The sequence below is a fragment of the Cervus elaphus genome, chromosome 23 (genome assembly GCF_910594005.1).
Source record: "Cervus elaphus chromosome 23, mCerEla1.1, whole genome shotgun sequence".
In the NCBI taxonomy this organism is placed as follows: Eukaryota; Metazoa; Chordata; class Mammalia; order Artiodactyla; family Cervidae; genus Cervus; species Cervus elaphus.
Window position 1 is genome coordinate 16,285,443 of NC_057837.1, and position 13,644 is coordinate 16,299,086.

At 42.5% G+C, this 13,644-nt stretch overlaps 1 protein-coding gene across 15 annotated transcripts in view; it reads left to right on the forward strand.

Moving 5' to 3' along the window:
• The window catches only part of CELF2 (CUGBP Elav-like family member 2), a 548,143-nt gene extending 538,735 nt beyond the window's left edge, over window positions 1–9,408 (forward strand). For 11 of the 15 annotated variants that reach the window (XM_043883963.1, XM_043883955.1, XM_043883959.1 and 8 more), the window contains one exon: window positions 1,817–9,408. In XM_043883963.1, the coding sequence (XP_043739898.1) occupies window positions 1,817–1,944 (128 nt within the window). In that variant the 3' untranslated portion in view covers window positions 1,945–9,408. The remainder of the gene's footprint in view (window positions 1–1,816) is intronic. The other 4 variants (XM_043883962.1, XM_043883956.1, XM_043883957.1 and 1 more) reach the window with 1 other exon arrangement.
• Window positions 9,409–13,644: the final 4,236 nt, after the last annotated feature.

The following is a 13,644-nucleotide window of genomic DNA, read 5'->3' on the forward strand; positions in this document are numbered from 1 at the left end:
TTCTAATTTCTGTGCCGTCACCCAGGAAGGGCTGAAGCCTCTGTTGTTAAGGGGAATCGGTGTTTTTATCCAAGTGGAAAGGCTGTTAGCCTGAACCCATTACAAGTGTATAAACGCCCTTGTGATGGCTCATGAGAGAATGAAATGGACAGTAAGTTGTTACAGAGGGTGTGCGCGTGTGTCTTATAAGAGCTCACCACCGGAAGCTTCCCTGCCCCAGGCTTCCAGCCAGACATTTATAGTCCTCATCACTAAACAGTGTCTGAGCTTATCTGGCGATAGGAAAGGGTTGTACTTTGCAGTGTGATTTTGAGAAAATATTTACTGTCTTGAGAAGAGTATCAGTCTACAGCTTACTTAACCACTGTGTGTATAAGAAGACACAGTAATGTAGCAGCTGATTACACTTAGCATTCGGCACTGTGCTCTCAGCCCTGATTAAAAGGCTGCAGCACCTATATGTGGGTGCCTCAGTGAGGCAGCACAGCTGCTTGGGGCCCCAGGCCTGCCAGCCGTAAGTCATACCCCGTTTTTTACCCTAAGCTCTTGGCCAGGTTTCATTATCCATTTCACCCTTGACACACTTCCATTCTTTAATCATCTTGCTACCTCTGGATTAAGATGTAGAAGAATATCAGCAAAAGTCTTAGATCCAAGATCACACTTATTGGGAATTTAAATTTAATAAAAACTTAAACCATCTTTTTGCATACAGCCAGCCTATGAGAAGCTATTCTGCCTTATACTATACGCCTCTTATTATCAGCTAAGAACTCTGCTAAAGGTATATTTATGTCCCTTTCTTCGTCTAACTCGTAAAGGAATGTTCTCCTTAGTAGATGGAGAAACTTGGTATAAAACCTCCTGAACAGTGGATGGTCAGAATTGAAATCCAATCAGTATCACTTCCTTCCAACAACAAAAGTAAGTAGGGGCAACACTTTTGCACTAGCATTAACTGAAGAAGCCTTGGCGTGTGACCCCTGCCCCCAGAGCTAACACAAACCATGTGGTCAGAATTCTGTTTCTAGGTCTTGGCAGAGCTTAGATGGTTGTCAGAGGCATCTGAGTGTTGGTACAGAGAAAAACTGTGGGAAGTATGTGCTAGGATGGCTGTTAAGCCCTGAGCTGTTTAAACTATTCTCCAAGAAACACTTGGGGATACAAGGTAGCAATTTCCATTCTAGTGAATTCAGTGGAGCTTTGAAAATGGAAGTTAAGATAGAAAGAATGGCCCAACATTTCCCCTGGGCCCCTAGGTTCCTCTCAGTAATAGCTCCAATTGGTAGAAATCAAGTACAAATTATTCTAGAGTTAATCCGCTGACCCCATCCTGTATCCATGGAGAACTGGAATGAAAACAGTCCGGGTCTTTGGCAGCACATCAGTTGCCTTTCCTTAATTATCATGCCGCTAAACCTCACCTGGCTGGAGCCTGGAGCCTCTGGGGCCCTTCGAGGGCCCTGCATGCACTGATAATGCTGGAGACTCTTGGAGGAGGATTCTGAGGGACTCTGACACAAACAGATTTGACTGGAATTAGTCAACAGACTAAACTGACTCACGACAATGCTGTGTGAGGTTCTAGCTTTCTGCGGAGGGGTTTTGTTCTCATGACAGCCAGTCACCTCCACTGCTTCACCGTGGATGTTTCCCGTGCTGCCCCTAAACCACGACCGCGAACTGAGTAGAGCTGACCCGAGACCCCAGTTTGGGCCCCGTCACTCCCACCTGCAGAAACCTTCTCCAGCCACCCTGCCCTGCACCTCTGCCTCTCCATCCTGATTCCCGCCCTTCTTCCCCTCGTGTCTTCCAGGTTTTGTTAGCTACGACAATCCCGTGTCTGCGCAAGCTGCTATCCAGGCTATGAATGGCTTTCAGATTGGCATGAAACGCTTGAAGGTCCAGCTGAAGCGCTCCAAAAACGACAGCAAACCTTACTGATCCTCCCCCCAGAGGCTCCCTGCTCTTATTTTAGCTTTCTTAGGGTAAGTCCCACGAGCCAGCCTGGGCTCTACAGGAAAGGCAGAGGAGGACCACATTGCCAACTTTTACCAAGAGAGACGGTTATTTTTACAATAAGGCCTCCATTTCCCCCCCCTCCCCTCACCCAGTTCGCCATAACTAAACTCGGCTACCTTGTTTCTATCAAGTAAATCCTCCTCCACTTGTGCCACTGTATTCTCCTTTGTTTTGCAATTTGAATCTCCTTTAACCTTTTTTGTTTTGTTTTGGGGGTTTTTTGCCTTTTTTTTTTTTTTTTTTAAAGAAAAACACGTAAACAATAAATGACATCTTGAGAATTTACAAGGCAAACAAAGGCTAACGTGCAATTCTAACTCTGAGACCCCTGTGCCCCAGAGCACTGCCTGGAGAATGCGCCCCCCTGCCCACGCCCACCCCACAGGGGGCACCAGCTGTTTATAGAGGGTAAGGTGGTGGCATAGCGCCAGAGAAAAGCCAGGAGAAGCACTTAAAAGTAACAACACAAAATGTCTTTCCACTACATTTGGTTTGTTTTAATAAGTAGGATTTTATTTTAGGGTTCAAAGAAACATGACATTTATTGGTCAGATTATTACACTGGTTGTCTATTTTGTTATTGTTTTATTTTAGTTTTTAGAAAGGATTAATGTAAAAAAAGATTTAGAGATCTGTTTCTTAAAGCTACAGGGTTTAAAAATTAAAAATGAGTGAAAATACTTGATGTTTCTTGAAAGATAAATTTAATAATAAATAAATAATACATAAATACATAAATAAAAAAGAAAGCCACAGGCCTGTAAATTTTATTTGTAAAAAAAGCATTTCTATTTTTGTACAAAATTTTTACTGCCTCAGAAATAATGGAAGCTATTTATTGCCTACTGTTAACTTATTGGGTACCTGAAGAGCAGTTCTCTGTGCTAGCTAGATTCTTCTGAAGTAGTCTCTAGAGGAATCATTCTAGGAACGGGCTTTTTTTCACCGTTGAACCCTGGGCCTAAAGTTCATGCTTTATCCTCTCGGTGTTTGTATCTGTCTGATGATTTTGTTCGTAACCTCCATTATCTAGTTTACAGTTTGGTCGTCTGACTTTCCCGTCTGTTACATTCGTTGAAACTGGACCCTCTTCTCCCCATCCCTTGCCAGTCCCTCACCCCAAAACACCCAGAATCCATCCCTTCTCCCTCTCTGGATGGATTCTCTTGGGTTCCATTGTGCTGTGGATAAAGAGTGTAAGAAATGCAAATTACGTGGATGGCTCGTAGACTCCCTAATGACCTAAGATTTGCATTAGTTTCTTTCCTGCACCCTGAAGAGTGATTTTGTTGCTGCTGCGTAGATTCTGTGTAACTTTTTACTCTCCCTGTTTTCTCCCTAGACATCTTCATGCCCGTTAGTTCACCGTTTGCCTAGCATGTCCCTGTGGCGTCTCAAAAAAGTTTCATCGTCCCGTCATTGTTTCTGATGTCTTTCTGACCTCACATCATATTTGGTTCTCCTACTGACCTTTGATCTAGTTTGACCTTTGAAATTTGCATGTGACCTCATCTAGCTATGAATTCTGGGAAGTCAATGTGAAAAACATTGCTGCATTCATGCAAGACTGAAATTTATTATTAGACAAATTAATTATAGAAAAAACCTGTGGCAAAAATGTTTCTTTCTTTTTTTTTTTTTTTCTTTTCATAAAACAGACTTGAAAGTATTATACAGGGATTGGCATTCTTCCCGGTCACTGGTAACAATAGCAATATGTGTCCAGGGACACAGAATGTTGGTTTCTAACAGACTACTTCCAAAAACAGTTTGAGAAAAAAACTGTCTGATTTTAAGTCTCTAGAGGTCTGTAATAGTTTTTACATTTTTCAGGCAGTGTAAAGTTTTTTGATAAGGCCATTTTAGGTGGCTCACTTTCTCATTAAGATATATATATAGAACCACTTTTTGTAGATTAGTATAAGAAAAATATTTACCCTGTTTTGGGGCAAATGCTACCTATTTGTGTCACCTTTTGCTGAACTGACTCACAGTTAGACAATCCATGGTTTAATGCACATGAAATTACCTATATTTTATACTGTTTCAATGTACAGGAGAAAGGTTACTGTAAACTGTGTTACGTTGGTGCTTCTGTGAATTAAGTTGTGGTTTCATCATGAGTCTTATGGTCTTAATGTTCTTTGTTGATAAGACAAGTTTAGAATTGGTTTACTTAAAACAAAAAAGAATTTCAAAAAAAAAGTTGTTTGCTTAAAAAAAAAAATTTCATGTGAGGGGAAAAAAAAAACCTATTCCAGAATAAGTTTTGTGTTGGCTTGTAAAGCATTGATGTCATTTTTTTTTAATTGTGGACTATTTAGATGTGTTTGTGTTCAGCAAAATGTGATTTTTTTTTCTTTTAAAGAAAAAAAGTGAAAATATATAGTGCCAAATTCCAAAGGTACTTCCTTCCTAGAGCTTCAGTGTGTTTCTTGTGAGAAGTAATTTGATAACATGGGTATTTTATTATGTGTTTTGTATAAATCCCTAATATTTAAAAAACAAAAAACAAAAAAAAAGGTTAAAAAGTTTGTTAACTTGCTATCCTGTGGTCTTGTTGCCTGAAATTGTTATTGTTTGTTATTTCTCTATGATGTTTTTTGTAAGACATTGTATAAGTGCCCATGTCTCACTTTTTTAACCACTCTGCACATCAATGCTGTGACGGCAACCTCACAATGTATTTTCTTCATGATATATGGAAACCTCTAAGGTGAGAAAGTTTTGAACTTTTAACCCTTTCTACCCAGAGCTGTCTGGAATGTTGATAACTTTTGATACTGTCATCATTTCCGTTTGTTTTGGGGTGTTTCTAATTTGGATTTCTTTTTCTGCATATATCTTTCAGTTGTTTCTGTCTTTCCTACTTTTTTATCCTTTGGTTGACATTCAAAAGGAAGAGAGTTTACGAGATAAACGGGAACGGTAGATAGGGTCAAGCACCTAAATAAACCTTAAATTCAGTCTGCTTTTGAGGTCAGGTGAGCAGTATGTTCCAGTTTACAGTAACATCATGCACCTGTCCAGGTAAACCACTCTGTGATGATGGGGTAGTCTTTGGAGGGATTTTGCTTTCGTTTCTTACTTATTCCCAAGGTAATGTTTCTTATCAGCCATTGTGCTGGGGATTTTCCGACCCCAGTGGATACCTCTGAATAAGCAACGTGTCTGGAGTTAGACGTTGACCATCCTTTCCCTGCCTTTTTGTTTCTTCTGAACTGAATGCATCTAAAGGGGACTGACCATTCAAGGCAAACTCAGTTCTTCATCACAGTTACTGACCAAATACCCAGCACCAGTTCCTGCTGCCATTTTCTAAAGTGCCATATTTCTTTGACTTCATGTGAACAGGTCTCTTGCTGTCCTGACAAACCCCAAGTCATCCCTGCAACCCACTCAAACTCCTACCTTTTTTGGAAGCTTCTTTGTTTCGTAATGGAGTTCAGAAACTGCTGGCTCCACTTCCTCCCTCCATTTCCCACTGACCACCCTGTTTGGTTTATTGTGTGTGGATGTGATAGCCCTGGGAGGGAAAGGACTAGCCTCTAATGATGCAAAAAAAAAAAAAAAGTTTCCTTCTTACAGCACATGCACTTAACAATGAAATGACCTGTATTATCCTCACACGTGTTTACTACTGCTGGGGCCTTCCTTCATCCTTCGAGGGCTATTTTGTACTTCCTGCAGCAAGCAGCTGAATAATAAAGGTTATCGCACATGTCTCTCTCGTTTATACGATACGGTGGTAACAGATACACGTGTAAGAACACAAGGCAACACCATCTGAATTTCCTAGACTGTTTCATTCAGAATCTCTCACCAGTTATACATAACCCTTAAGCCATCTTCTCCCACTTCTCTGCTGAAGCCAGAGGGCTCCAGTGCCCCCCTCCTCCCCGTCCCCCAGAGGAGCTGAGTGCACTTGACAAGTGGCTCAGGGCGGGCACTTAGAGCTAAGTGTTTATTCTACAGGCAACCAAGACAGTACGGTTAGGGGGAAGGTCTTTTTTTTTTTTTTTGGCATGTTTCATTGCTAAAAAGCTAACCCTCCTCAAAGACAAGTTGTCCTTTTCTTCACTTTCTCTTTTAATATCAAAAGGAAAAAGCTGCAAGGGTGCGAAGGGCCTGTGCCAGAAGAACACACACAGGGAAACTGCTTTTTTAAAAATCAAGTGTAGAGAATAGTCATTTTTAAACTGAATTAGAGACTTGCAATCAAATGGCAGTCCTCAAAGGCGTAACAAGTTCACCTTTCTTTCACCATAGGGGTTATAGTTCTTTGGCTTGTGCTACTCTGGATTCATTTTACTGTTTGTTTTTAATTATCTTAAGTGCTAATTAAGAAGAAATAAAATTTTAAAAAAACCTGTAGTTTCATTACCTTTTTGAATAATGTCATACAAAAAAAAATATGTGTTTTTTTGTGCTGTGAGAATTGTTGTTTGTAGATTAATAATATCATTTTGTTTAGAATTACAAAATAGTTTTTAAATATTGTCTGAGAAAAGCCAAAGTTAATGCAACCTAGTGGAAAACTGTAAGACCATTTGAGTATTGTTTGTTTTATTGATGCATTTGGATTTTGTTGTTTGATGGAATTTGAGCCAAAAAAAAAAAAAATAACGCAGGCTTTCCTATTTCTACAACTGATTGTACTTCTGCATTTTGTACCAGTGGAACTTTTTATACTGGAGATTAAAAAAAAATGGAAATTTTTGTGGCTTACTCTAGTGGGCCCCCTGACAATGACTGATTTCAAGTTTGATTTCTGGTTGATAGAAAGAAAGTTGCTTTTCTTTTGAGAATTAAAAACTTTGGCTTAATTTCTTTTTTCCCTTTGCTTATATCTAGCATTAGAATTTTGTCTTAAAATACAGCGGTAAGTTTCACTTTTTATTCTGTATTGTGCAGTTACACAATAAGGTAATTAGATTTAGAAGTACTCAGTCACTTTAAGTGGATAAATGTATTAGTTAAAACTTTAGGGGTTTGCTTTTTTGCTGTTTAGATCAAAGTTTTTTCTGATTCTTCTGTCCTCATTGTGAACATAACCGTGTAGTTGAAACAGTCAAACTTATTTTTGTAACGTATGTTATTGTGTGATGCAGTTTTTTGCTTCTGTCTCCAATATTAAACCATTTTCCTAATACTTGTTTCTCTCTCTGAGTGTTGTATTGTTGGTAGTCATTGTATGTTGGTGATACATCTACACACCTCACTGTTTCACGTATCTGTTTTTTTCTATATGTTGTGTAAAAAGATACAGTCGATTCCACCTAAGTGAATATCTGATTTGGGGAAGGGGGAACTACACACCAGCCACCTCGGATTTATGTACAACAGCCTATTTTAACCACTGCTTCCAAGACTTATGTCTATGGTCCACCTACATAACTGCCTACAGAGTCAGATTTGCCAAGACCTTGTCCGGTCTTTTGACCACACTGGTACGTTGCACTTTCTCTCTTCTCCTCTGCTCTCTGTCCACCTCTCTTCTTCTCTTGATATGTGTATGCAGTTCTTAACACCCAATAAAAACGGCTGCCACTTTGCTGCATAACCTTAAGAAACGTCAGGAGAGAGGCAGCAGAGCTGGGGTTTCTTCTATCTACCTATGAGTCCAAAGGCCTATCATTACCATCAAACTCTTCTCAGAAGCCAGTCACATTTTTTTAAAAAAGGTGAGCTCCTTAAGGGAAGAAAATAAACTTTACTTACCTGGTGAATAGATATGAAAGGCGTTAAACCCATGCATTGCCATCAATCAATAGATATGTGTAGAAAAGTAAATTATTTTAAAGAGCTAACTAAATCCAAGAGCAGCTTTAATTATTAAAACTAATGGAAGAGAAAATACTTGTAAGGGCTCAAATGGAAGCTCTACTCAGTCCGGTCGGGTAGGAGGGGGGAAGGTAAAGCTTCTCATGCCCAAGTCTTCATAATACATCATCCATTTCCACATGAAAACCAAGAATGCCATATACATCCACACACTCCCTCCTGAAAGTGTATACTTTGTAGAAAGCCTTGTACGCCCTCGAAAGCTGAAGCCACAGGCCCTCCTCCCTTTCTGCCCATCTCTTCTGCTCAGGAATCTGATTGCTCTCCAAGTGCTCTTACAAGATTCCACTGACGTCTGCTCCCTGTCTCATTCTCTCCCTCCAACTCTTCAGACACACAAGCTCTGTCTGACTCAGGCCACCCGGCACCGGCAGCCATCCCCTGGCTGCCAACGAGATCCTCCCCGCAGGTGCTCAGGCCCCTCGCCCTCCGGTTTCGGCAGCCCCTCTGAGCCCTAGACTCTCTTTTCTAGTTGGCGGCACAGCACAGAGGGGCTGGGTGAGGCGGAGGCTGTTTCCCACATAGGCCGAACACCTCAGCGAAGTAGCCTCTACTAGCTCCAGACCCGCACAGATGGGAGCTGACTTCCTGCCAATACTTCTGCTTTAAACCTCATCAGAGCCTTCATCAGTTTGCCTCTGAAAACCCACTGCTTACATTAGTGGGGAAAAGAGTGCTAAGGGTGTGATTTCCTTTCTTTCTCGTAAATACTTTTGCAGGGGTGGAGGGTGTGAGGGAGGGGAGAAGGGTGTAAAGAGGGTGATCAACTCTTTCCAAGATGTGAGTGTTTACTTTTTCAATATTTAAGTCATACAAGTATCTACATCCACCATCTGGCACAAGACAAAATACTCAAGCTAAGTAAAAGAAGGGAAAGACAAACCAGAATTTTTTGTTGTTGTTTTGGAAAAACAACGAAAACAATAATTCTCCAAAGAAGGGGACAAAAATGCTAGCTCCCTTAAGCACGTATGATGTAAAGCTGGTCCCTGCTTAAATTCACACTTACCCTCTTGATTCTGTAAAACACCACTGCAGTGTCAGCAAGGCATCTTTGCCTGCCATGCACAGACCGCACTGGGAAATGACAGGCCTGTCAACGTTGACTTTGCTGACAGAAGTCACACGTCTGCACAGCCCACAGCAGTTCTGAGCAGTCTCGGGCGGGCACTCTGAGCTGGCAGGCTAGGAAACACGGTGAACATTAATTACTGTGAATCATTCCTGATAAGTGAATAAAAACATTGTGACCGAACAATCAGCTTATTCACTTATCAGGAATCGACTGTTCTGCTGATTCGCTGTTTTTGTTTTTCATCTCTGTTGTAGTTCACTATTTCTGCTGTGTTCTGTTTTCTCCTCTCATGCTTGGGCAAAATCACTGGGAATATTATCTTCATGTGACCATGAAACGTTTATATCGAGTGAAAATGATATCTTAACAAAATCTATGCACTTGCTATCAGGAACACAATACTGGATGTGTCTTATATATATTGAACTATATAGTACTCGATTTCTTAAATAAAGCTTAAGAAAGGATTCTGTTGTGTGTAAAGTTAATGTTAACTATTTTTCAAAGCAGTGTTTCTAAGGGGTATTTTTGTTCTTTTCTGTCTTGAGTGATACAGGATATTTTTCATTAAAATTACAATCAGTGGCTTTATGACTTAATAAATTGACTTTGGAAACAAAGTGGAGTGGGGGCGGGGGGGAGTTCTTCCGAGTGTATTTTAGCAAGAGACATCTGGAAAACCATTCCTTTACTGGTGGCCGTGGCAAATCTGGGGCGGCAGAAGAAAGCAATCCCTTCACCACCAAGAGACCCCTGGAAAGCATCCAGAATCTGCCCTGACCTAGAAAACCCCACTGCCTTTCTGAATGTGATCTCTTTAGGCTCAGAAGAAAGGGGACGAAAAAGAAAGGCAGATCCAAGAATACTGCTGGTTGGCATCAATGCTTTTCCAAAATGAGATGACGCTAAAACCATACCCTGCTGGAGAGCAATGGCGGGTCTATTCAGGACTGCAAAATGAAAGAAAGCAAGAGAAGGGGTTTGATCACTCAGGATGAGAAGGGTAAAATTTCAAAGTGACATGTGAGAGAGACATCCTATAACAGTTGCAAAGCTTAAATGGGAGGCCTGCTGCTCAGCCCTTTGAAGGAATATTTTTGATATTTTTCCTATGGGCCATAAGTCTGAACAGAATGGCATTTTCTGTTGGATTTTCTTTTTTGCTTTGAGGTTTTATGTTAGATTTGTTTTTCTTGCTTAGTGTTTGATTCGAAGAAAAAGTCCTAAACTTCTACCTGCAAAATGGCACAGGCATGCTAATCCTTTATAAAACCAACCTTATTCATCCCCAATAATGAGGGACAGAGACAGCACAGTCAATGAAAATCCCCAGATAATCCAAAATTCTTCTTCCAGTCTCTGCCTCCTCCCACCCTACACCTCCAATTCATATTTGTGACCAAAACCAAAATTTTCAGCAAAAGTGAGAGATCAGAGAAACAGTCAAAGGTACCAAAGTCCAAGGGCCAAAGTTGATGCACTTGCTGGAGCTCATGCAGTTTAAGGTTGAGGCAGAGATTCTGTTTTTAAAAGGTTAACATTTTGAAAACCACTGGTCTACATGAACTGGGCTCAGGTGTTGAAGAGTGGGTGGCGTTCAGCATCAGTCTCATAGCTAGAAAGCATCCTCCTTGTGAAAAAGGACACATGCAAGGCAATAATGGGAAGACAGGCTCTGAGCCTCAGGGAAGAAAGGATGAACACCAATAAATGCCCCTTTTGAGCCTGCAGCCCCAGTTCCATCGTCCCTGAGCCAGAACTCACCGGCCAAGAGCTACGTGCTAGGGACCAGCTCAGAGCAACGGCATGAGGTGGGAGCTGCTTTAGGGGGAAGGCACCGTTTCTCTGAAACTTTCTCTACTGGCAGCAAAGCCACCTGGCACCAACTGCCTGCCCACATCTGAAGGATGTTTTTACGGATAAAAAATATATAAATATGTACATTACATACATAAACATAAAAGACATGGCCTGTGATCTGCAACTTATCAATTATAGTTAAAGCCCCAAATAAAATCCCCAGCTCTGAGATGTGAGGTGGCCCCTCAGTCTGGAAGCTGGCGTGCAAGGTGGAGAACATGCCTAAGTGCCCTCTGGAGCCACGTGCCTCCGTGGGGATGCCAGCACCAGCACCCATCACCTGTGTAGCCTCTACATGTTTTCATTTCCTCACTGGCAAAACTGATGCAAGAATAATACCAAGTGCAGAGGGCTGTTAGAAGGATTAACTAAGCCAATATTTACAAAACACTTGTGATAAGGGTCCATCATGTTGTAACTACTCAGTAAGGCCAACCTTGACAGTGGTTGTGCACTAATAAGGTGCACTGTAAGAGATTGTACACGAGAGGCAGGCCCTCCCCTAGGCTGCCCTACGCCTTGGGTAACAACTAACTCCATTCTCAGAAAAGGAAACTGATTCCTCATTCGAATCCACCCCTTCCTATCTTTAAGTATTATACTTACGTACCTCTTACCCAAAAGAAAAGCCTAGCTTTCCAGTTTAGGTCCTAGGTGGGAATGACAAAAATCACCTGGAGATACGCCTGTAACAAGCCTTCCAAGGCACAGGTGTGTCCTCAGGGCGGCACCAGAGGTATGTCTCTGAGCACCTCAGGAGGAGCAGGGCCAGGGCTCAGAAGCCTGGATGAGGCCAAGCACAGAGCTCTCTAGACCACTTCACCCCACCCCCAGCTTAACTGCTTCTGTTGGTTTTGGTTACTGGTGATCCAAGTAGAATTTTATTTAGAGACACAGTTTTGCTACTAAAAGCACAAAGATTAAAACTCACTGCTTTAGATGGGGGTAGTCCTAAGAGAGGGTCACTATTACTTAAGCTCTGCGACATGTATTTATTGTCTTCGGAATTAGTCTCTCCTTCCTCTCCCTTCCTCATCTCTCTACTGCTTCTGTGTTCCCATAGTTCACTGTCTGACATATCATGACGTTCACTATTTACTGTGTGCTGTTTACATGTTGCTAGGCTGTGAGCCGTGAAGGCGGTGACTATGTCTCCTTCATCTCTGTATCCCCAGTGCCTCAACACAGTGCCTGCCATACAGTCAGTGTTCAGAACCACCAGGTGGACGGATGAATGCAGCAGGTGGTCTTGCTAGGGCTGGGAGAAGCATTCCTTGTTAAGCGGACAACTCAGGAGATATTTGTGGAGAGAAGTCTGATTATAGTCTGGGATGAGGATGATGGGATCTGGTGGTGGAAGTCAGGAGCCACTGTGGGAGGCCTGGGGCACAGATGGGGACGAGGAACACTGATCTGCTTGTGGGTCCCAAACACACAGGTTCTGCCTTGTTGCCACAGAGCTCATCAGCTACTCGGTCCTGACTGGAAGGACGTTTCTGTAATTAGGTCAAACTCCTTGAGTAGTACTGTCAACTTTTCCTAAGCTAAATTTTGAACCCTCTCAGGAACATTTTTCAATCTAGGGACTATCCCTAGATGTTTAATATTCAAGAGATCAGACCACTGAACCAAGTACAATTCAACAGAAAGCTGTGAGTAAAGACACTGAAAGCCAAGGCACTCCTGAGAAGCGGTCAGCACCCTTTCACCCTCTCAGCTGCAGCCACTCTTCAACCTGCCAGGGTAGGCCTGGAGCTGGAGCGGGCCCCGCCAGCCCTCAAGCAGCACAGCACAACTGACTCCTAGGAACAGCCCTCAAGGCAGGCAGTCCATGCTGCTGCCCAGATGCTGTGTGGCTCCAGGCATCCAGGAAATGCACCTGAATCCACATGATGTGTCCCAACTTGTCAACAGCTACCACAAAGACAGTGCACAATCCACTCATCAGTCACTTGTTCAAAAGACGGGTATGAAGCAGCTACCCCATGTGAGGTACTCAGGCCAGGGCGGGCAGTACAGAGAAGTAGTCCATGGCCCTGCTTCCAGGAGTCGGCCTTGACTGGCATATCTGCCAAGTAAAGAGAAACTCCAAAGCAGCAAGAGTAGATGTCCAAACACAACACTCTCTCCCCACAAGGGACACTGTGTCACCACAGTGCAGGGTTATTATAGACTGAAGATCCAAAGACGAGTCCTTCACTGAGCTCAGTGCTATTCAGACACAATGTCTTCCTGGCTAGAGCGTAAAGGTCTGTCCTGGAGGAGAATGAAATACAGTAGGTGATAGGGGTGGAAGAGCTGGAAGGGTCTGCTCAATACCAATATCTCTACCCAGGGCAGAGCTGAGCAAAGTGGTCTTATGTGCTCAAGAGTCATTTCCCAAACTGGCCACCTGTGGCATATTCTTAGTCTACCAAATGTGTTCCATCCAATAACTTCACCTCTTTAAAAACTATAACCTGAAACAAATGGGAACCTTCCCATCAAGGAGTACAATGAGGTGGGGAGGGGATTGGTAAGGGGAGAAGGGCCCTGGAGGGAATGAGGGATGGAGTTATGGCCTGAGAAAAGCTCCTGCAGAGCTGATGGTGGAGTCACCATCCACCTAGAGCTCCAGATCTCAAGCCCATAAGCTTGCTCTCCACCCAGTTCCCACCTCCTCATCCTCCCGTGAGTGTGTTCCACCAATCAGCTGCCCCATTCATTTTCTCCTACAGGGCAAAGTATACCCCTATTCCTAGTATCAGTTTCAGCCAGTCACATGTGTAGAATAAACCAAGAAGGAAACACTGAGGACTCTGTCACTAAAGTATATGATAGGAGTGTCATCACCAGGAAGGTGA